At 42.3% G+C, this 24493-nt stretch overlaps 1 protein-coding gene across 2 annotated transcripts in view; it reads right to left on the bottom strand.

The window, feature by feature from the left end:
- Positions 1-24493, bottom strand: part of COL4A6 (collagen type IV alpha 6 chain) — a 759488-nt gene that overhangs the window by 286570 nt on the left and 448425 nt on the right. For both annotated transcript variants that reach the window (XM_086918466.1, XM_086918467.1), the window contains exons 14-17: positions 21060-21113; positions 14550-14609; positions 7516-7560; positions 3650-3703 (exon numbers count right to left, since the gene is read on the bottom strand). In XM_086918466.1, the coding sequence (XP_086774592.1) occupies positions 3650-3703; positions 7516-7560; positions 14550-14609; positions 21060-21113 (213 nt within the window). The remainder of the gene's footprint in view (positions 1-3649; positions 3704-7515; positions 7561-14549; positions 14610-21059; positions 21114-24493) is intronic.

Raw genomic sequence — 24493 nt, 5'->3', positions numbered from 1 at the left:
GTAGTGATGCTGTAGGACATGAGTAATATGGATTGTATCACAGTATATGGTGATCAGAAATACAAATCCAAAAGCTCTTGATTATTTCATTATACTATATGGAAGACTGCGAGAATTTTTTTTTATATATAACTAGCACTGACAAAACCAACAAGGGGAAGCAACAGGAAGAGCGCAGATGGGCATTAAGCGAGGAAAGCCATGTTCTCCTGCAGACTGCTGAAAGGCAAGGCAAAACCAAGAATGGGAAGGAAAGCCACTGTATCTGGAGCACCGAATCCAGGCAAGAAAGCCATCCAATCGTGATCAAGGGGTTGATCCAAAGCCCACTCTAAGGATTGTATTGTAGAAAACAGGTCTTCCACAAAACAAAACTAAAGCTGCCTGTAGGCAAGAACTAAAAACATGTAGCACATTTATAAATTAAAGTCTGGTTAGAACATCCCCAGCCAACTGCAATATGAAAATGACGCAGCCACGACACAATGACTATTCCAGACCACAAGGCAATGTCAAATTCAGACTAACAACTGATGCTGAATGAAATGTATCAGGCCCCTTTCCCTTTTTTCGTTTCTGGACAACTTTCCATGGTCAAGGAAAGATTTCTGGCAGTGCAATCAATTTCGCACTGTTAGAGTGCATTACGCTAAAGCCAGAACCTCAGTTATGACACTCTGCTAGTTGCAACAATTTGTAAAGTAACGTACATCAAACTGCTCAAATGTATCTTTAAACAAATTCCAAGATTCATTATTTTTTTTCATATGAAATAATCCAACTCCATTCTACATTTCATAAATCATACTATCTCTACTTACAGTGCACGTTGGTACAGTGCCTCTTTGCCGGGAATTTGGTGCAGTAGGACAGTCCTTCTTCCAGTCCAGTCGAGATCTAAGTTTTGAGTTACAAGGGTGCCCTATTTATGCTCACAAACGCATTCAGGGTAGGATGCAGTTGGTAGCCAATGGGCTGCAAGGTTCCCTCCCTCCTGATGGACACTTCCTGGAAAGTGTGACATCTAGCTATCCCACGATGCACCATCCTGCCCACTCCCAACATGGCAGAGGCTCTCTCTTGGTCTCCAGAGCGCCCTAGCCCAACCAGGAGGTGAAGCTACCAAGGGGGTCACATGCATCTGGAAACCCAGATTGACAACTGGATTCCTCTTTTCTGCCCCTAGTGCCAGCGTGTCTGTCTAAGCAATAGATAATCCCCTCTCCCAAGTGCTTCAAAGGCGGATTCAGCTTTGAAGCTCACCTTTTGGACCAAAATCTGCCTGGCTTTCTGAGCAGGCTCCTATTGTCTCCTGTCCTGGGAGTCGTTAGCACATCTCCCCAGGAGGGCAAACACCTATATGCAGGGCAGTCCCCGAGTACAACAGTAAACAGGCATTGGAAACCTTGGGCAACTAAAGTGACAACTTCTGAAGTTGCACTTTGTTCACCAGTGACATTACATTTTATTTAAGCTTTAATTTGGATTTAATGGACTGATTCTTTTGACACCTTAAATCACCAAATTTAGTAGTCCCATTCAGAAGTGGTAATGAGGCTACAAGCCTTTCCACAGCAAAAACAACAATTTAGGGATTTTACTGCTGGAACATGTAAAAGTACATGTTCCATTTTTTAACATCCAGCACCATGCCTAAATGCTCATTTGGCCAGCATTACTTGTGACTTACATACATTAAGGGAGGTTTGGGCTTCGCCATTATTTTAAATGGAAAGTCGAGTTAGCAGTTTTAAACTACCCTTGCAGTCTGCAGTGGTAGACTGTGAGCCGTGTTTTACCTTAAGCCTTTCAGGGTGGCACAATCAAATGCTGCAGTCCTGGGGAACACTCTAACCTATAGGTCCTGGGTACCCCTTGTACTATATACTAGGGACTTACTATTAAGGTAGGCTATGCCAATTGGGGACATGCCAATTAAACATGCACCATGAAGTATTCCCAGGCCACAGCTGAAATAATAGTGGGTGTTGAGCCAGGATAGGTTAGCAAAATAGCTCTCAAACATTATCAGGATTTCCATATTTGACGGCACGCTCCACCTTTGAACATCTTCAGAGTGAACCTCTTTGAGAAGCATCCCTACTTCCTAGATATGGAAGTCCATCACTTGAGCATGCTCCCCCCTAGACTGAATGATACTTCCAGGGCGGGCCGGCTAGTCTCCACACTGCTATGGGGTCAGATGCTGGGACATCACTTGGGAGCCGGTCATACTAGTTCTGGTATCCGAGACATCTAGCTCTGAGTGAAATGAGGTATTGCCTGCAGTGAGTGAAGAGCCCAATTGGGCTGGCCAGCAGAAACCTTGCAATTGTCCTCTCACATGCTCTGCACAGTATACAGAAGTGAACGGAGGTTTTACTTGAGCATATTGATGTGAAGGATAAGTACTGTGAGAGAAACAAGATTCTAAGTGTTGAGAGGAGTTATTTAGTGCCATGAAGTTGAATTGTTTTTCATCACCTTAAAGCCTAAAGTGCATTTGTTTTCAATCGCTTTAGAACAGGGAAGAGTAGAGACGTTGTTCAGAAAAACACCCAAACATCAGCCTCTGTTGCTGGTCCATTTCTTTATGCTTCAGTTTTACATGAGGAGCAAATCTGGTGAAGCCGCCAAGAGGACACATATTTAGGAACACAATTTTTACAGGCGATTTCTGTAGGAAAATCTTCCGTTTGTTCGCCATGTAAACTGTTAGGTAAAAAGCTTAAGGATGAATATCCCAACTAGGCTAATATTTTAGGTCTAGCTTGACAGCGCAGCTGTCTTCAAGACCTATTATTGCTAATTCTTCGAAATATACATAGAGCGGACTTTGGTTCCACCTAAAAGAGTATTTCTTGTTCTCAACCTACTACTGGCCGTACGGTTTATCACTGGGAAGTGCATCCATTAAAATAAAGGAGGGGCTATTTTTCCTTTTGAAAAGTACACCTAATCATCACACTGTTTGTCACATTCAGTTTTTTTTATCTCTTAAATGCATTCTATATAGAAAGAAATGCCTTTTGCTACTTTTTTGAAGTATTGTAAAAGCCAACGGGTCTGGCTTTAATACGTTAATCAGCTTTTGTGCATAAAGTGCATACAAGCAGCATTTGTGCATGAAGGTATTTCCATGTGTTGGCACATTAAAGCTAGATATATTGTCTTTGGCAACGCTCATTAAATATTTGATAAAAATTGTGAAGTTCATTGTTTTCCAAATCTCTGCTACTCTTTACATGTTCTATTGGTCACTAGTGAGTACACATTTACTGTTATAAGAACCTTGGTGCGGGCTGTAAGTTCTTTACTAACTAACTCTACTGCATTATGATGGAGATTGTATCCCTCAGCACCACTGAGAGAGTTAAGGCTCCTGATCAGCCAGACCTACACAAGGGAAGTTCAAGTATGCTCGTGCACTACCTCTGAGAACAACTGCATCTAGGTCGCTATGAAAGCCATGGGAGCAGAGCTAAAGTGGGCTGTAGAAATCATTAATGTGCCAAAATGAGGTCAATAATGGGGCCAGCAAGAACAAACAAAACCAGGAGGCATTTTGTTATGTTATGTTATGTTATACTTTTATTTGTATTTTCTACCTTTCTTTAAGTAGATGCATCTGTCTTTCTCAAAATATTACCTTAAATCCAGGCAGACCATCAAGCCCATAAAAGCCAGGAAGGCCTTGTTCTCCCTGAAATAAAAAAAACACATTAAATACATATATTCAAATGCCTTGTGTGGCCAATATAGCAAAGTTGTTGTGTTCACTTTTAAGACTGTTTGGAGTGTTTTCGCTGATGCTGGTGAAAAAGATACAGTCATGTTACGGATGTAAAGCAATGTAGAGATGTACCACTTTATAGCCCCCCTAACGAAATGTTTTGCTACAGAATTTTTAACTTTTTTAAAAGTTTTTTAGATATTTATTGATAATGCACAGGGAATTGCTGGGGACTGCTAAACTAATGATTGTATGTGTCACATCGCTTTTTCTAGACTGTATGGTTTTACTTTGTTGTTTCCTTTATGTGATGTATACTGTGTGTTTTATTTTATGTGGCCCTCATTGAGAGCCAAAACATAATAAACTTTGACTTTGACTTTGACTTCTGAACACAGCACGCTGTTGCAAATATTTTCATTTTTTAATAAACTGTGAAATTAAATCGGTTTTTTAAAATAAACGGCACTAGTTTATACTTGTTTGCAATTTAAAAAATAAAGGAAGAAAGTAAAGTTAACTACAACACAAAAAACAACCAACATGTTTAAACCACCAAAGGAATTTTTAAATGTGGGAACCAATGAACCAGAACACTGCTATTTAGTAGATCCAATCAAAGGTACTTAACATGAAAGTAACCAACACTCTCTAATCTTCTATGAAATTACGAAAAAGGTACATTTCTTGAAAGTTCTTGAAAGTATATTTTCCCTATATTTAAGAAATGTATCTCCCCTGGTTAACATCTTCAATAACAAACTACTGAAACAACACATCACAAGGACTTGGTTTAAGGTCAGACCTGCAGTTTTTACATGCATAAAATACATTGTACATGCAACAAAACTTTAAACAAAAAATAGATTTACGTTGTGGGATTTCCCAGAGGCTCTAGTGCCGCCAGTATAAGTACGAAACAAAAAAGTACTTTATCCATGGCCTTCGGGGTAACGCACGCACCACTGAGATGGGACGCCTCTTTCCCTCATGCACGCGGTGCCAGATTTCGCCCCACTTTTAAGCACCACGAAGAAAATACTCACCGAGAACTCTTGAAGAGTGTCTTTTCCCGCATGAACTCCGCTCCCTGTTTTATCTAACGCTTGCTGTGTATGTTGCTTTGTATTACAGGCATTTTGTTAAACTGAAGTTACATTGATGTAGGCCGAGATTTTTTTTCTACAGTAGACCAGGCTGTCCAAACTACTAACACTCGTTTATCCATTGCAAGCAATGCATATTAGCTCAACAAACTACATACATCTTGTTTATAGCAAACTGAGGTGCTTTAGTAGGTACTGATTTCTGTGCAGAGACAGTACCCCTTTTAATAGCAGGTTGAGAATGCACTTTATATAGCACGGTTATAAAAAGGTATAACAAAGAGACCGTGGAAGAACTTGCAGGACGCCCACTACATGTCGGTGAGACACAAACCAGGACTAGGAGCCAACAACAAGCAATGAGTGGTTTTAAATCAGAGTGATATTACAAGACCCCTCACTGCGGGAATCTATCACAAACACAGGGCTGAGTGAATGACACTGACCACTTCCTGAAACTGAATCAAAGAGGATCGCAAGCCAAAGGAGTTAGCATTTGCTGTTCCCGCAGAATAGGCTCACTCTTACACTTTAAATATCATTCCAAGTCCAACCACCAGGTGGCAGAAGATACCCTTAAGCGAATTTAAGAAACTTTTTTTTCAAAAGAAGCAAAGGTGCACCACTCAAAGAAGCACTTTTATCAACATAAACAAATCAATTGTCAATATCCAGAAAGGAAAGGAAGTCTTCGGTATTATCTTTTTTCTTTCTTTATTTTGTCCTCATTTCCATTCAGGATAAATAAAACACAGCGTTCAACACAACGAACAATTGATTTATTTATGTTGATAAAAGTGCTTCTTTGAGTGGTGCACCTTTGCTTCTTTTGTAAAAGCCTTTGAGCCCGGCTGGGAACTAGTACTGTGACAGTGGGTACCTAACAGTGTGCACACAGCTCCCATCTAATTTAGTGGGACATCGCCAATAGAGTTGAACATCGGGTAAGGTGCTGTTAGCTAGGAGGCTCCGCTGTCAGTTCTTCTTTTTCAGAATTTAAGAAGCATCCTACTTTGGTTTGCAAGGGTTGTTCTATTCAGATACTCTATGGGTCTTTGGTATAAAGCTAATTTGAAGTCTTAAAGGCTGGGAGTCACAAAATCGGGGCCTTTGCAACCGCAACATAGCTCTGGGTATGTACAAAGCGCAAACCGGGATTTGCTAACTCATTACCGAATCGCAAAATATGTTTCATGGTAAATACCAATCACACAGTGGAAAGGGTGTGTGTTGTAATTCCTTAAGGTATGTTTTGTCACAAACCAATGATACGTTACCGACACCTGAAAAGCAGTAGCAGCCCATTTGCAAACAGGAAGGGGTCCCCTAAATAACCCACTCCCCTTTCTGAATGTTGACAGGGGTCTGATGGACCTGTGCTTGCTCCACAAAAAATGTGTGAAAATATATTCATTTTTCTAAAAAAAATCACGTTTTTTCTTTGCGGAAAAAGCGAAGCATTAAAAAATCAGACACCACAGCAGGCCACTATCCCTGTAATGACAACAAATCACAGAGTGTCGCAAGTTGCAACATTCATATTAATGAGGGAGATCGTATTGTGACGGACTATATTAGTACATAGGTCGGTTTGCAAAATACCTTGGCATTTGGTTCAAGTGAGTAGCCAAATTGCGACCGCTTTCATGGAATGCATCCTTAGGACTTAAGGCTCCTTGTGAATAGCATGGACCTGATTTAGAGTCTGACGAAGGCAGTATCCTGTGCACAGAATTAGAAATGAGATATACCTCTGGCACCTTTAACCCAGAGAACGGGACATCCGTCGTGTTTGTGACAGAGCATGCCGCCTGCAAATATCCCTAACAGGTCCTATGTGGCAGCGGGGCCATCCAGTGACTGTGGCTTCTTAGAAAGGGTTGATGACGGGCGCCACCAGCAAGGGTGCCACTGCAGACCGACTGTAGCTAATGCATACAAGCAGGCCTTATGAACAGCCATAAAAAGGACATTTTCAATCTCACGTCTACGGCATATCATGGAAGTGTTGTTGGTTTGCTTTGGTCTCGCTTTTCAAATCTCTATTTTCAAAACTACGCAAACCGGAATAGAGGTGGCAGTTCTACAAAGAAGAACATGGAAATGTACACCTAGATTAAGATTGGCTGCATCCATCACACTGCTGGAGGAACAGACTTGTTGCGCTGTGTGCAGGTATCTTGGTTCAATGTCTTCATTTCAGGTGATATGATCACTGGGTTTAATAATGGGGAGGTATTTCGGATGAACAACTCCGAGTTGTACATATCAGTGTCATTTATTATAGGATTTTGTTAAATGTATTATTATGTTCCAAAATTTCAGAGTAATTATTTTTGAAAGTCTTGATGTAATTTCGTGTTTCACTGATTACAGCGAGACCCCGGTTCTCGCCTTTTCCCATAACAGAATAACCTATTACCAATACTTTATCGTTTTAACTTTTCCCACCAACCCGATCAGTATCCTTATTCCGTACTATTTTCATTTCATCCGCCTGTTTTTTTTATCAAATGTTTTTAGCGTCCTGAATACTCCCCTAATGTCAACCCCCTTGCTATTGCTAGAAACGTTTGAAGCCTACCTTTAAAAAAACATATATACATACAAAATACATACAACAATGGCCTGTAAGCAGGGTGTGTCAATAAACAGATATCAAATGTTAGGCAGTACCTTCCTTCCTGGCAGGCCTGTGGCTCCATCGAATCCAGGCGGCCCCTAGGAAACAGAACATTAAAAGAAAAGTGTGATCAGATCTGTAAAACATTCATAGTGCCCTAAAGTGTCAGCAGTGTCATCTTCCAATACCTTCACAGCTTTTCTGCATTGAAACAAACACATTGGGTTGGTGAGTACATGGTGGCGGGAGGAGGAGCTTGGCATGTCTCCTTGGGGTATGGGGGGGGGGGGGTGAATCCATGTCTTGGAAGGGAGGGTAGGGTGGGGGGGGGAGCTGCTGGGATCGATCCAAGCTCCTCATCTGCATCTATTGAAAGTTACGTCCTGTAGCAAAGTAAAGCTGTGCGAGCGGGGTTTAACAATTCCATTTTCAATCGGTTCTAACATCTGTGTGATCAGACTGCCCCTAGGAGGATGGATTGGGAGGTGCAGGGCCTAGGGCCCTACGCTGCATGGACCCTTCCTCTTTTTTGCCACATTGTCTCAAAGCTGCACTCCTGGATGATGCCTAGTGTGGGGTGCCTATTTCTTGGGGTATCCTTCCTGTGTCATTGCTCCAACAGGCCTTGTGCACAACGAACGGGACCCAGAGTCAAAACTGCGCCTTTCAGGTGGGTCTTCAATGCTCATGAGTTTTTTAAGATCAAGGCTTGTTTCTTTGATCCTCACTGCAGGCAGCCAATCTGATTTTTGGTAGAAGATGCAGTAGTGTAGACGTACCTCGCGCAGGAACATCAGGGCTCTACTTTGCAGGAACGCTAGATAAGTGGAGCTTGGTACTCTTGATGCTGCAGTTGATTATAGGGAAGGAGGGGTGAAGGTTTGATTAGAGTCATCTCTAAAACCATGGCTCTCTGATAACATCAGCTTTTGATTACAATCTCCCACCCAGGCCCAGACCCTTGTCTGGCCATTCAAGAGCTTAGGAGCAGATGTCCCCCATCATGAAACGGACAGGATCCAGCCTAAAACCCACATTATTTTTCCAACCAGGGGATGATTCGAGTATAATACGCATATGATGCAGTTGAATAACGTACGCAACTGCGAATGTGACTTGGACAAACTGGGGTACGTATCGCGAAACTTTAATTTGAGAGCCCGCTATGATCAAACTCTGTTTTGTTTCTGCTCTTTTAGAGGACGCATTAGCTCTAATCAAGGCAGCGCCAGAGTTGTCTACTCACTCTCTGGGCCCTATCAAAGGGAAGGGAGCGACTACTGAAGTTTAGCAGTGGCTTCTACAAGGGAGAGGAGGACATTACCTTGGACGCAGCACCTCCTGAGTGTCTGAAATGTCCTCGATTTTGGAGTCAGTTGGACTATTCAATCTTTGGCTGTCTGGTTACTACCTTTTTTAACTTTTGCAAATTTAGATCTGCTATGGTCATAGTGGGATAATTGCTTAGGTTTGTCACAATTTCCTGTGGGTTTGGCTAGTGTAAGCATGTTTTAAGAGTCTGAAGCAGTGTACTTATGACTTGTTTGACATGAGGTTGAAAGGATGTACTTGATAGAGGAAGCTTATGAAGTCGAGGGAAGTGGAGGGGAGGAAAGGGCCCCGACCTTTGTAGGTAGAGAAGCAGAAACTGTAATCGATTACATATTCGTTTCCCCTGGTGTGGTACAGGTATGCTCCTCCATAGAGGTCACAATTTCGATCTTCAGTGATCATAATCCTCTAATTATGACCATACATAGGGGGGAGGACACAGACAACCAGAAGACAAACGAGGACTGTAATCCTGATAAACTCATTCCCAAAGATCAGGGGAGGAGGCTCAATTGGGCTAAGGTGGTACCAGATACTTTTATTAAAGACCTAGAGCATAAAGTTAAGGAGGACATGGCAATATGCCTAGATAACCTGGCAGATGGGAAAGGGGTTAATAAATTTTTTCACCACTATTTGCACCCAAGTGAGACTTGACCTAAAATGTCACAAGAAGAGGGATTGCCCAGATCAGCCAAGGTGGTTTGATGAGTCGTGCTCAAAAGCCCATAAAGAACTAATGCATGCTTTAAAACAAAAACCGAGAAACAAGGAAAAGGTGGCTGCACTTAGAAAAAACTATAAACTTGTTATGGCTAACTGTAAAAAATGTATAAAGGAAGAGGCTTGGGATAATCTCATGTCAACGGATGTGCTGGAAGATAGTTCCAAATTCTGGGCTGTAATAAACCACCCTTACTTTTCTGGTATAAATAACTCGGTGATGGACTCTGTGATCCCCGATGAGACATGGGTCGCCCACTTTAGTAAAATATATAATAGTGCTGAAGAGTACACATTAATGATGGACCCTATAGAAATTGGTGTAGAACCCCTTTTGCGATTCGAGGAAATGGAGGTACAAAAGGCCATTGTAGGGATGACGAAAAATAAGGCCCCGGGCCCAGACGGCGTGCCCGCAGACCTTTATAGGACTCCCCTGGAGTTTTGAACTAAGATACTCACGAATGTCTTCAACTCCACAATAACGTCGGGGTTTCCCCCATCTTGGGCAACATCATCTATAATACCCGTCTTCAAAAAAGGTTTAAGATCTGACCCAGCCTGTAACAGGCCTATCACGCTGATTGACTCTGCCGTCAAAATCTTGGGCAGAGTCATTCTGCAGAGATTAGGCGAACACCTGGAAGAGAGGAAGGTCCTCTCCGAATTACAATATGGGTTCAGGGCCAAAAGGGGTACTCTTGATCAAATCCTTAACCTCCACATGTTAATCAGCAAATACACCTTGGCTAAGGAGGGTCTGTTATATATGGCCTTTATGGACCTATCATCGGCCTTTGATCTAGTCAATCGTGGTAAACTTTGGGCAATTTTAATTAACATAGGGATTGATCCCACATTGGTAAACTATCTAGCGGCTCTGCATCAAGATCTGCGGGCCACTATTAGAACCAATAGCGAGGGTAGAACTACGAGTCCTTTTAAATCAAAACGAGGGGTAAGGCAGGGGTGCATCTTGGCACCCCGCCTATTCACCCTATATATAAACTCCCTCGAACCAACCCTGAAAGGGTCCACTCCTGACGTCCCACGCGTGGGGGAGTACTTGGTGCCGGTACTCCTCTACGCGGACGACGCTGTACTGCTCGCCCGTACTGGGGTAGGGCTGCAGAAACTCTTGGACTTATTTTGGGGTATTTATGTCCTCCTTGGACCTGCAGGTAAATAACAAAAAATCGCACGTCATGGTTGCAGGGAAACGTTCCAAAAATGTAAAGTTTGGAAAGTTTCTTTGCAACGGTGAGGAAATCTCCAGAGTCCCAGTTTTCACCTATCTGGGCGTCCTTTTTGACCAAAGGGGCACCTGGAGACCACAACTAAACGCTAAAGGCTTAGCTGTCACCAGAACTAATTCTGCTCTATTGAGCTTTGCTAAACGCTTGGGTTCACGTCCAATAGAAGCACTGCTGGCAGTTTACAAATCAAAAAGCCTATCAATAGCTAGGTATGGTGCCTCTATATGGGGCTATCTGCCACAAGATAAAGTCCAGGTGGCAGAAAATAAGTTTCTTAGATCTCTTTTAGTGGTCCCCCAATCAACCCCAGTATTATCAGTCCATACCGAGGTAGGTCTTGGCTACATCAATGACCAACTACAGCTGGCACCTTTGACCTGCTGGGCCAAGACCTGGTTGAATCCCGACATAAGTCTAAATCATTCTATCCTCAAAGACTGTATGGCGTTGGATAAAGTCAATTAAATTCCATGGTTGGCATATATTAAAAACACCTTTCTTAAATTGGGGAGGCCAGAACTAGATCTTGCCCCGAGCACCATCAAGAAGGGTGATGTACTGTGGATGAAGAATAATTTTCTAGAACGTGTGATGATGGAACGGGAGGAATTAGAGGTCCAAAAACCGGGGGTTAGGTCTAATTACATACTCCAGACCACCCCTAAACTGGAACCCTATTTGACCATTGTGACTCGACCTTACCATCGTAATCTCCTTGTGAGATTTAGACTTAACATCATTCAGTATTCCTTGGGGAATTACCCAGTATGGGGAAAATCTGATACATCTATCCATTGTAGCTGTGATAATTTCTCTGAACAGACACTGATGCACTTTATTATGTTTTGCGGCCATTATGATGAATGTAGGAGATTGTTTTTAATACCCATCCTGAGAGAAGCAGGGTTTATACAAGTTCGTCCCGCTCTGCGCTACTTACAACTCCTGAGTAGCATCAGAGTAATATTTGGGGTCGCAAGTTTTTTGGTTGCTGCTATGCGTGTTAAGTCTAGAAAACTGAAATCAAACAGTCCCTGAAATGTGTTAATAATTACCACTTGTTAGTCTAACTATGAAATGCTCTATTTTAATGTAAATACATGAATTGTTTTATAAGAAATGTTTTTTAATACATGAACTGTTGATTTTATATGTGATGTAATTGCTTTTATGATTTTAACTAATCGAATAAAGCTTGTATTGACTTGACTTGACTTGACATGAGATGAAGCTAGCTAAGTTACTGACTCTAGGGGCTGTGGGCAATTTAGACACATGGAGAAAGTCTGGGGTTATTCGTTATGGCAACACATATTTTGGATTATTCATTTCATGAATGTAATTGACTATTTCTGTTTGGTTTTGTTAATGTCCCAGTTGGAATAGCAAACTATGTATGTTTTCTTAGCTGCTTCAAAACACCACATCCCATTTCATGTGCTCCATGTCTTACTTATCTCACTATTGAAACATATTGATCAGCATTCAGGATTACTGCTGTTGGCTTCTTTAAACCATTTGTTGAGAGCTTTGATTTGATTTTGTCTCTTTTGGTGAGACAGAGACATGTTAGGGATGTATGACATCACAACGCATGCTTTTACATCGCATGCTTTTACATCGCATGCTTTTACAACGCATGCCTTTACAACGCATAGTGTTGAGGGGTGCTGGATAGTGAATAGTTTAATTTACTATTCCAACTCCAGTCCCCGTGGATAGTAGGGAAGGTGTTGGATAGTAAATTAAATCTATTCCCTATCCTAGAGCGCCCCCCAGCTCAATGCGTTGTAATGGTTTGCGTTGTTAAAGTTGCGATGTAAAAGCACTGCGTGGTAAAAGTTGGGTTGTAAAGGATGTTTCCCCATGTTAGGTATTTAAACTCTGTTGAGGGGTGATCTCCCCAGCAGTTCCACTTCAAGGCTTGATGTAAACCATTTTGATGGTGTTCTGATAGTAGACCCTGTTTATTCTTTCCACATATCTTCCTGGAATGGGCTGGGCTGGTTTTTGCACAGCGTTTGGGTTTTGAGTGAATAGTCAGATTGTTGATGGGGTTCACCTGATGGATACATGATAAACTCGGCCCAGCATATACCCAGCAATGGGGTAGAGTCTTTTGCCTATTGCTGAAACCCTAGGCTTTCCAAGTTCTTGAAAGGTCTGATGCTGGACTGTACTTGAGCCTTCGAATCAACACGTTGGGAATCCTACCCAGAGTTTACTTAACAGTTTTATAAACTTATCCTAAAATGAATCATTATATCCTCAGGTGAGCCTGAACACTGCTGTAATTAAAGTGTTGGCATTGACTCTGTCCCAATAGGCCCCATTCTGCAAGAAGACACACAGTGTGCCGTGGGCCTTCAGTCAGCTTCCACCATCCCTCCTCCTCTCTTAGTTTACAGCCAATTGTAAACCCTTCTGCCAGCACAGGGTAAGGCATATTAATGTATACAAATCAAATAAACATGCTGACACAAAGGTGGCGCTTATTTTCAGCAATTAGATATAGTGATCAGTCGAACTTTAAATTCATTCAAGTGGATGTGTGAGAACGAAATGCCTACTGAACTTTTTGTTGTAATGGATCGTCTGAGGGATATTTTGTGGCTTTGATTTCTGGGAACACATTGAGGTCCTGGGGATCACACTTCAAGCACTCCTGACGGGGACAACCCCAAGTTTTCATTGTGTCTGGAATGATGCCTCCCTGCGGCTTTTATGGTTTGACCCACGATCACCTGTATCTTTGCATCCCTTCCATCCTTCTTGCAGCAGTCTGCTAAGGAAGTCAGTGTCTGTGAGGGGGCTGTGGTTGGTGATGATGCAAGAGGTGAGCCCGACCATCATCAGTCACTAAAGAATTTGTGTCTCATGCATGTTGTTAGACGTGCGTGTTAGGTGGCAGATTATAACGTCATGTATGACTGGCATCATGCCATTCAGAACCTGGAAGTGTTGTTTCCAAATATCTCTGCCAACTGCTCCAGATGTTGTGGAGGGCAGGGAGACACTATACCCAAATGATGGAAGTTTCCAAAGAAAATCACATTTTGGGAGGATATGCTGAGTGCCATCTAGAGGATTTGGGGCTCCATTCCTGGAGCCTTTGAGGCTAGTTCTCATGTATATCAGGGGCCAGGCTAGGAAAAGCATGATCCGCGCTGCACAAAAGCGGCTTTGTCACTTTACGAAGACAACTAGCCAGATGATTTCCCGTGCATAGACGGTGAGGTGGTGAACCAGGCCAAGTGGTTTCATAATATGTAGGGCGTACAATCAGTGGAGCTGATCGCCTATTCCTGGATCAATGCTGAGACTTTGTTTCACTGCGGCAGAAGGTCCTGGATTTCATGGCACAGGGTGAAGCAGCTCCAACGACCCCCATCAGGCAGGGAATGTCGAACATATCTTTATAGTACATTGGGAGAGTCACTGTGTGAAGCTTTGGAGAACTCAGTAAGGACATCTCTATCTAGGAATGGGGCGGTCCTGGGTTTACCAGGGGAAGGGGACTTTGAGGGCATAGTCGCACATTGTAAACTATATTTAGAACTGTCGCTTGCGTTTAAGCACTGTTACCTTTATAGTACCATGGCTAGAAACAGTTTAAAACTAGAAGTGTGGGATTAAGAGTTATGCACAAGTCGCAGTGCCAGCTGATCTCGCAAAGATATGCAGCCTGCAGCATTATGCTGTAAAAAAACATGCAAACTACAAGGCGGAATTATTTGGCAGCTGTCCAAACTTTTGAAAATAAATGGAGTGCATACCCGATATCCTGGTAAACCAAGGATTCCTTTTTCACCTGCCTCTCCGACACTTCCAGGGCCCTGCAGGCAGAAAAGAACAAAATACCAGAGTCATGCAGTCACATGCAAACACACGACGTGGCACAAACGAGTAACAACTGAGGTGCAGTACAGCAGTGAGAACGAGAAGGCGGATGTGTCTGCATGCTTGATTTTCACTAAAGTCCCCAAGCTTTCTTTGTTTCTTCTTCTTTTCCTAAGCTCACGCTCGGTTCTGGTGATTCTTCTTGCTTAGTGAAATGTTTAATGTCCGCCATAAGCTTTGTGGAGGACACTTCGCCTTTTCAGGGTCAGGGCTGGTAACTTTTGAGGCCCAGAAAACGTCAAGGATTATAGGTGAACAAATGAACCGGATAAGAAAAAAACAAAGTACACATTTCACAGGAAAGATAGGAAGAACATTTGAAAAAGGGACCGCTGCAAACTTAAAATGCATCAAGTTAATGAACACAAAAGTAAAAAACATGCGACAAGATCCAAAGATAATTTAAACTGCAGAAATAAAACACTTTTAAACTTAAATACATTAGGGTATATAAAACAATAGTACACATTTCCCTGGATCTAAATGTAATTAAAACCAAAGAAAAGAAGCATTCTAAACGTGCCTACATTCTGCGGTGGCCCCTCCATTGGGTCGAAGGAGTGTTCCCCCCTGCTGCTAGCACCGCAAAGGTGATAAATAAAATGGTAATAAATTGAATGTATTACCGTTTTATATTACCCTTTCCCCAGCACATCCCGAGCAGTGTTTGGGGGCGGGGCCACTGTGGCTGTTGACAGCAGGGGAGTGGTGCTTTCTCCACCAATTTACACTGCGCATGTCACTTTGGCCAGTGGTCTTGCAACGCCAGTCTGACATGCACAGTGTAAACCTCTCCACCCAGCAAGAAAAGGGCCCAAGTTCATCCAGGACAGTTGAGGCAGCCTGCTCCAGCCAATCCTGGCGCTGCTCTCATGCTACTTAAAATTATCAGCAGCATGAGAGCAGCGCCTGGATTGGTGTGGAGACTTCAATTGCTGCAGAGAACACCAGAGCCCAGGGCTATAGAAGCAGAGAGGACCGCAGCAGGTGAGCCAGGGAGTGGGTAAGGGCATTTGTATTTTTTTTTTTAATTATTGAGTTATGTACTGTACTGTTCTCGATTGCTGGATATGAGAAAATGTAATGTAATGTATTTGAAGACAATCGATCCACGGGTTATTTTTAGCTCAAGTTCATAAATGCGATGTTGTGTGTTTTCAGGCCTAGAATGGAATTTGGGGCGGAGATGGCGAGAGTTTCACGAGGATTGATCAGTGAAAGTGGTCGAAAGAGGCCTGTTTGTGAAGTGCGGGTTTCCAATGCTATTCTCAGGGCCCGATTCAGATGTTGTCAACATTGTGTGCTGCCGGAAGGCCACAGTCAGTTTCCACCTGCTTACAAAGCACACACGATCGGTGGCAAGAGCAAGGTAAGTTTTCTTTATTTATTCTCCCTTCGGCCTCTCCGCTCATCCTCATCTGCCGCCAGCACCCCCCATCCCGCCACCCCCTCCCCATCAAACCCCCGCTCTTACCTGCTCCAGCCATCACCGGAGCAGGTAAGAGCTATATTAACTACTACACCCACTGCAGTAGATCAGCATGTATTTATGGGAGACGAGCTGTGCCCTCAGTGTATCAAAAAAAGGTGGCCCTGAAAGGGTGGTCTTTCATTTGCGTCAGCGTAGGAAGCTGGCTATTTATAGAGTATACCAAAAATAGGAATGCTGTGTATAGAGTCCAGGTATCCCTTATGAGAGGACATGGGCTTTCCATAGTAATCTCAGGTGCTGTATTTAAGGTAGTGTGGTCGAGCAGCTTTAGGCTTATCAGAGAGTAGTGTTAGACATCTGTTGCCCACACAGAGTCAATGAATGATGCACAGACTCAAAAAGCAGATCCACACCAATTTGGATAAATAAAATGTATCTTTATATATATTTGTAACCCAAGATCTTCATTATCAGTAACTACTTTTTCATAATAGACTTTGTACAGGTTCAGCACCTTTAACCAACAGTGTATTTTTATGTGTAATGCTTTCCTAAGGGAAAAAGAACATTTACTGCATACATATACCTGCAATGCTTTTCCTTTGATCCCCTTTCGGTCATGAGGTGGTAAAAGTAAAGGGACAAAAGTTCCACCAGCAGATCAGTCAAATCTGCCCTTGTGAGGAGCAGGGTCAAGACTGATTTGCATATGGCTGGGTCTAAGCTGGGGTGGCGTGGTGAGCAAAAGAACGATGGATTAAACCCAGACCTTTGTGACTGGGTTTGAATGTTTGCATTGTTCAGCATTTCATCCATCATTCGTTTCTTTTGCTGGTGAATCTGGGTGCAGAGATGCTGTACGAGTCAGTAGCCTTGCACGCTACACAGCAGAAATGACAGAGGCCACCTGGAAGTAGACTGCAAGGGAGGACTTGGGGACAATACCGGGAGTTCCCAATGGGGGGCTTGGGATGTGAGGGTCCTGTGAGCACAGGGAAGCAGTTGTTTTCTTTAGGTCCAGGTGGGGTGATTCTGTGCAGAGTGTTTGTGGTCGGCTGGCTCTCATGCATTACAGCGCTCACTGGTGTCAGTCGGTACCAGCGAAAGGGACAAAAATAGGACAGCAGGCCATTATTGGGAAATCTGTGTTTTGTGAGTTATGGGAAGGGAGACATTTGTAATCTCCTGATGTACAACCAGGTAGACCGTCTGGACAGAAAAACAGACTTGGAAGGATCTTTTTTGGCTGATTGGGAATTTAACTGGAGACGGACTGGAGCAAAAATGTATGTGGCAAAAAAAGGGACTCCATTTTGGGTTGACCACATCAACAGGAATTGGGTACGAAGCTTGTCCTGAATGGCTTTCCAGCTTTGTACATAAAATGACAGAAATACATGGTTCTCATTTTGTAATTGAGATAACTTCATTATAATGGGGTCTCTTCTTTGAGGTCTTAGGAAGGTTTGTGCCTTTAAACACAAAATAATCCTTACGGATGGGGCAGTTCCGGTTAGGCATAAGTTAAGAAAAGTGCCTATCGGGAAGAATCAAAAGCAATGTTGGATGATTTGTGTGAAAAAAAAATACCTGAACCAATTCAATCATCGCCATGGATGTCTCCTGCAGTGATCTCTGCGAATGGTTCAGGGGAACTACGTCTCTGCATAGATTTGTGGAGTTTAAACAATGACATTTGGATTGCTAGGCATCCTTTCCTGAATATGCATGAAATAGTTTCTACTCTTTCTGAAGCGGCTGTGTTTTCAACTACTGATCTTGCAACTGCTTACCACCAGGATGAACTGCATGAGGACTCTAAATACCTTAGAGCATTTGTAACTCCATAAGGCATGTTCCAGTACTTGCGATTGCCTTTTGGTTTAGCTACCCTTGCACTGGTATTTCAATGATTAACCTCTTCGCCGCGGGGGGAGGGGTTTGCGTGCGGTGCCGCTGTGCTGGTGACGAGCTCAGCTCGTCACGCAGCAAGGTGACGCTGTGCTGATGACGAGCTGAGCTTGTCATGACTCCGTCCGTTTGAATGGAACGCCGGCACAGCAGGGGAATTATCCCCGTGTGGGCGTTCCGCGGAGGTCATGACGAGCTCAGCTGATCAGCACAGCGCAACCGTGCCTCATGATGAGCTGAGCTCGTCATGAGCACGCAAGAGGCTAATGAAACAGACTATTGAGGGTGAGGGTGTTACAGACGCTGTCACATTCCAGGACATTAGTTTGGAATGTGGAAAAACTTATTAAGAACATGATAAAAATGTGGGTGTTGTATGGAAGACACTCCAATGGAAGGGTTTGACAGTACGCATTTTTAAATGTAATATATGTAAGAAAAAGTTGATATTTGGGCCATGAAATGTTTCGAAGTGGTATTAAGCCTAAACGGAACCATGTATAGGCAATTGTAATGCTGCTGCATCAATCTCTAAGGATCAGTTATTATAATTTCTGGGTCCAACAGTGTTTTATGCCATATCTGTGCCGGATTATGCCACAAAAATTGATCCTTCAAGGCGCTTGTTGAGGAAAAATTTGAAATTTGAATGGGGGGAAAGTTATTGAATGGCTTTTGAACTGTTTAAAAATGAATTGGAGGAAGCATCTTGGTTGAGACCATATGAGGTTGGAAAGGCTGTGGATGCAAGCAGTGTGGGTTTATGTGCTGTTTAAATGCAAAGAGACAAGAGCAAAGAATGGATTGTATCATATGCATTGCATACTTTAAGGTCTGCTGAAACAAATTATGCAGTGATAGAAAAGGAGGTGTTAGCTCGTTTGGCTGCTAAATTACCAAAATATCTGTGCATTGTGCAATGCATTCCTGGACGTAAAAATGTACACACAGATTGCATGTGTGTATTTAACTGGTAATTGATGATGAGTTTGTTGATTTACTAGAGTGTGATGTAGCATACACTGTAGATGTCAGAGAGGAATGTGAGAGCATGAGACTGCAGAGTTTCATTCTAGAAGATGAATGAAAGGAGTCCTTGTTGTAGGATCAAAATTTGAATTTGGTTCAGAGTATTCTAATTAATGGATGACCTGAAGTACGCATGTTAAGCAAGGATTTAGCTTTGTTTAATAAAGTGCGAAATGAACTGATGATTTTTGAGGGTATTGCGGTAAGGGGCAACAAGATAGAGCCTCCTCAGAATCTCTGGAGGAAAATATTTTCACTGGCTCATGAAGGTCATCCTGGTAGGCCTGCTACTAAACAGAGGGTTAGTGAACTTTATCGGTGGCCAAAGATTGATGGCACGGTTGATGGTTGGGTGAGGTAGTGTGCGCCGTGAGCTGATAGTGAAAAGTCAGCTAAAACGTGTGTTGTTGAAATGGAACCGGAGGAATGTGCTAAAGGTCTGTGGAGGAAGTTGGGGTTAACCTTCTTGGATTATTTCTGGTGTTGGAAAAGAAATCTGCTTTTGCCATTATTTTGAAAGATTATTTTTCAAAATGATCAGAGTTAAGGATGTGTGAGAGAGCAGATTCTAGAGGTGTAATTGAGTTTTTGGACAAAGTTTTTTGCAGAGGATTTAAAAAGAGGGTGGAGATAATTCTTCATGTAAGGAATGCTACAGGTCTGGCGTGCTACGCCTTCAAAAAGAACTGAAAGTAAGAGGGACCTGCTATGCATTCTGGGATACTGGGAGAACGTTCTGGAAAGTTCTCTTAAAGGCACAGTATCCTATTTAAGCCACATAATGGCAGCCTATGGGGCTTGTCTGTCCATGCCTTCCTCTCTATCATTCCAGAGTCTTTTACTGGTGGAGGCAAGTTTCTCTATGGTAGAAACTGCAGGCTGGGTTATGTGTGGTGTTGTTTGGTGGAATTTCTAGTTGAAGTACTGGACAGTGTAGCCTGTGGATATAGGCTGCATTATTTGTCTTTAAATTCTCTCTTAAGTGTCTTGCAGGGTCTGCATGATTTGACAACTTAAGAGATTATTTTTGATTGCCGGGGTCCACGCACATGGGCGGGACTATTCACTAGATTATGACTATACACAGAGATCCCTACTACAGAAATTGTGTTTATTGTGATAATTCATTCCTTACTTTGTTGTGAAAATGTTTTAATTACTATGTTGTTATGGGTTTTTACCTTGCTTTATTGTATTTGATTCTTTATATGAATGCTTTGATTTCTCCTTCATCTTTTATTATTATTGTATTTATTACTATACTGTAGTTTTTATTTTGTTTTATTTTATTATGTTCTGTATATGGGTGTGACAGTTTTTTCCAGCCTGTTTTAATATTAGTGTATCTTTTTTGGGGGAAAAAGGAAAGTTGTGTTGAATGTGTAATTGCAGTTGGAATAGACAAGGGGGGATGTTCTGGGTTAGAATTAAGTGGGTAGAATTGTGATGGGAACGGCAGCTGGTGGTTGTGAAGCAGTTTTGTTGGATTAAAACTACTTGAAGAATCCACCTGACGAACGTTTTTTCGTCTTCTTTACTGCATAAGTGTACTATAATTTATCAGTCAGAAAGACATTTATTCTTAAAAGTTAAGAACTGACTGGATATTCAAGGCCACAACTGTTTCTAAAGTGTTACACTTTTTCTGAGCTCACACCAATTCGACCTCATCACCGTGAGACAGCCAAGTGCTCTCAACCTACCACTATCATTTAATAGCCAAAAAGATACTCTTCAAAGATAGAGCCCTCAAAATAACAGTAAATCACTCTGCAGCACACACCTATTGTCTTAATGATGCATGCAAAAAGCACGCTTGGCAGCATAGATTGTCACATGACCCAATTTGCAAAGGGTAATTTAGTTGTAATTTCTGGCACCTTTGCACGCATTTAATAAATGATGCACACCGACTACATTGATTTAGCCACAAATAGGAAAAATAAAAACAATCTTACAAACTTAAAAAATGATCAATAGTCAATATTCATAATTAGAATTCTGTAAAACCTACCGGCTGTCCACGCTCTCCTGGAAATCCTGGGTCTCCTACATCGCCTTCTTCGCCCTGTCAGGGGTTAAAATATTGGGCCATGAATTACTCAAAGCCTTGTGAGAATGAGGTGATGAAATGTGCATGGCATTAAAGATGCATCTAAATGTGTTACATTATTTCAGACAACCGGGGACAGTGCAAAGATGGATAGCCATTGCTCCTCATGCGTGGTGGGTCTATTTTTCATCAGATGGTTCTACTTGAGTTTTAGATGATAGTGATCGAAGGGGATCATCCCACCTTATCTAACAATGCTCAGCAACCTGAACCTGTATGCACTCAAAACTGTAAATTCCATCCTACACTAAGTCACTCAGATTCAGCCTGGACACCCTTCTCACACTCTAGGAACACATCACCAAGAAAACCACAACAGCTTGGTACCAGCTCTCTTTGCTAGCAAAAGTGAAACTGTTCATCTCCGAAAGCAACTTCAGAACTACTGTTCAAGCTTCATCTCTTCAATCTGTTTGGTGGTTGTGCCCTAGTCCATGGCTTCATAAACTCGTCTATGGTCCTCTTAAGGGCATCAGCTGGAGGCAAATAATATAACTGCTTCACCCACACACTGCGGAAACTCCTCTTCCTTGCTGACCCATACCACCTTAAAACCCAGCCGCAGCACAACTGGCACTCAATCTATCTGGATGATAGGCTCACCGTCTCTAGGGCCGTATGCTAGAATATCATTTTAAATATAGTCCTACAAAAATGTTGTAACCAGAATAATGACTACCACAATCGGTAGGAAAGTAAGTATGGATTTATTATTCATAACTCCACATCTACATACCTTGTAGATACATATATATTGTAGAGGTACATCTATGGTGGTAAGTAAACCTCTACCTAAACGCTTGTACATTCACAGTATTGTGGTAGTTGATAATATGGCTAGGGTGTTCTTTTAAAGAGAAGATTCTAGCAGAATACTCATTCCTGGTGGTCCCTGGCACTCCCACAGCTAAGGCACTGTCAGACCAGAAACAATTACGGGCAAATGATCAAAAACAAGCCAACAGGCCTTTTCGCTATAAGACCCCAGTAACTGTAACAACAACCCTGTATCCATCAGGACTTCCCCAAACCTGCTCCAATACCCTTTTAAAGTGCAGCCCTCATGATAACAGTTAAGTAGTTGATATGCATGCTTATCAAGTTTTTCTCTGACAATCAGCTCTTCAATGAAGATGGAAATATACCAGATACAGTAGTATGTTGAATACTCTTTCGGCAGCCAAAGATTTAACTCTCCGTTTGTAGAGTTAATTGCTCAAATTCTCATGATCATTAGAGTAAAGACAGAGTGAACTGTTTAGCCTAGAGGGAAGAGCTGAAGACTCACCTCTTTAAAGAACACTACATCATGATGCAGTCTCTCTCCACTTCAGCTCTCAAATCCCAGCTACCCCTCCAATCACACGCGCACTGTCTCTCTGCTGCTTTTTGGCTTGGTTGTGCTACACAAGTACCACATACATGCATACATCACAATCTCTGCCTTACCTAGTGGAGTGTGTCATAATACCAAGCCTTAGGAGCACACTAGAAAATGTCAATGTATGTTATAGTAAATTGCTGTTGGGCCTCCTCTACTGTCCATTTATTTTAGGGCTCATCTGTTTTATTAAAAGTCCAACTTTAGGAACTGGTCTCTTCAAAACTCAAAGCAAACATTGTCGCTGAGGAATAAAAAAGATTTAGGTCCTCGATCTTAGTCACAAGGCAGTCCTCAAGAGGCCAGTACTGGAAATGACCTACCACATCAGGTTTAGAAGTAAAGAGGGAATAATGTACTAATAATGCCCGCCCTCCAGATATTTCATCTGGTGAAAAGAGTGGCTGAAAAACAGCCTGAAAATGAGACATCACCATTGGCATCAAGTGTGGAATTTCTCAAGTCTTAAAGTATTCCTGTGGTATTGTCCATTCCGGGTGCAGAAATACCACATTATTATATTATTCATGGTCCACTCAGTGAGATGGACTTGGAAAAGTCATTTAGTCTAGTCCAGTTCCAGAATGTCAAAAAGGAAAAAACTGCTAACAGTGACATAGGAAAGGGAGGCATAGGGAAAATAATGCAGACAAACCTTAGGTGGAATGCAATGCTTACTTGTCTGTTGGAATAGTGTTGCAGCTTGAAGCATTTTCTGGATTTACATGCTCTGCCATTTAGTGGTTTTATTCACAATTTTCGCTTTCTTATCCTCTTCTTTTTTTCCCTATGGGCGTTGTTGACCACCATTTGGTGGTATGTCGGTCCCCCTGTAACGTCAGACGTGCACATCTTCAAATTTCCCTTCTGTCCGTGTTTAAAAAAAAAAAATACTTTCTACTTGTATGAACAATTTAACTCCTCTGTAATTTGTTTGAAAGGCACCTCGTTGCTGGGGAGGTGGGAGTGTTGTACGTGAATCCAGTGAATTCTTCAAGCTGAAAAATTACTCCTACATGTAAGTATCCATTTAGTTTTGAAGCATGACTCTTCATTATTCACATGCTGTGAACTGATTGTGGAGTGTTATATTTCTCTTTTTGGAGGTTGGGTTGAAATGAGTTTGTGCTCACATACAGATGTTTTAATATGTTTTGCCCTACTTTTGTTTTTCTGTTGACTTGAATGTCCACACAATAGTGTTTTGTACAGTGCATATTGACGACCAAGTGGCTGCTATGCACACATCATTATTTAAAATGTTCACTAAGAATGCAAGGATTGCCTTTGTGGAGTGGGTTCTATCTTTATCTACTAGCAGTATTCCTGCTCTCCTGTAACACGTCTGGAAGGAACGGACTGTCCATCATGCAATAGTTCCTTGTGTCCGTTTGGTGAGCCCTGGCATGCTGGTGCTAAGGAAATAGTCTAGTCCACTTAGTACATGACTGTCCTGCAAGTGCCTAGAATTTGAAGCGCTCTTCAGCCTGTGTCTTTGGCTGCTGGAAAAACCCCGGCAGCTGGATGGTTTGGTTCACATGGATTGTGGCATGATCTTAGGCAGGAAATGTGGGTTATTTAGCATTCTGATTCTGTAGATATCCATGTAGGGTTCCTGTGTGTAAGCATTTATAGTTTTCATACCCTGCATAGTGATGTTATTGCTGTTAGGAATGCTGTTAGCAGGGTTATCATTTGTTGTCCTGCTTTATGCAGCAGTTTGAAGGGTTCATACATCAGTTGTTCGACTTAGATTGGTTGGTTTCGGGTGACTGGCCTGCCCTATTTGCATTGATAGTCAGTCCGGTGATCGCCGTAGCTTTATTCGCTTTCCATGCAAAATCTCCATCAGGTCAGAGACCTATATTTGTGTTGCACATTGTGGTGTTATTATTATTAGTGGCATGAGAGGCTGCACTGTATATCATCAGCGATATCAGTGGTATTGGGTAAA

The sequence above is a fragment of the Lissotriton vulgaris genome, chromosome 4_1 (genome assembly GCF_964263255.1).
Source record: "Lissotriton vulgaris chromosome 4_1, aLisVul1.2, whole genome shotgun sequence".
Classification (NCBI taxonomy): domain Eukaryota; kingdom Metazoa; phylum Chordata; class Amphibia; order Caudata; family Salamandridae; genus Lissotriton; species Lissotriton vulgaris.
Note: the sequence above shows the minus strand (reverse complement) of the source record. Positions and strands in the feature narration are given on the sequence as shown.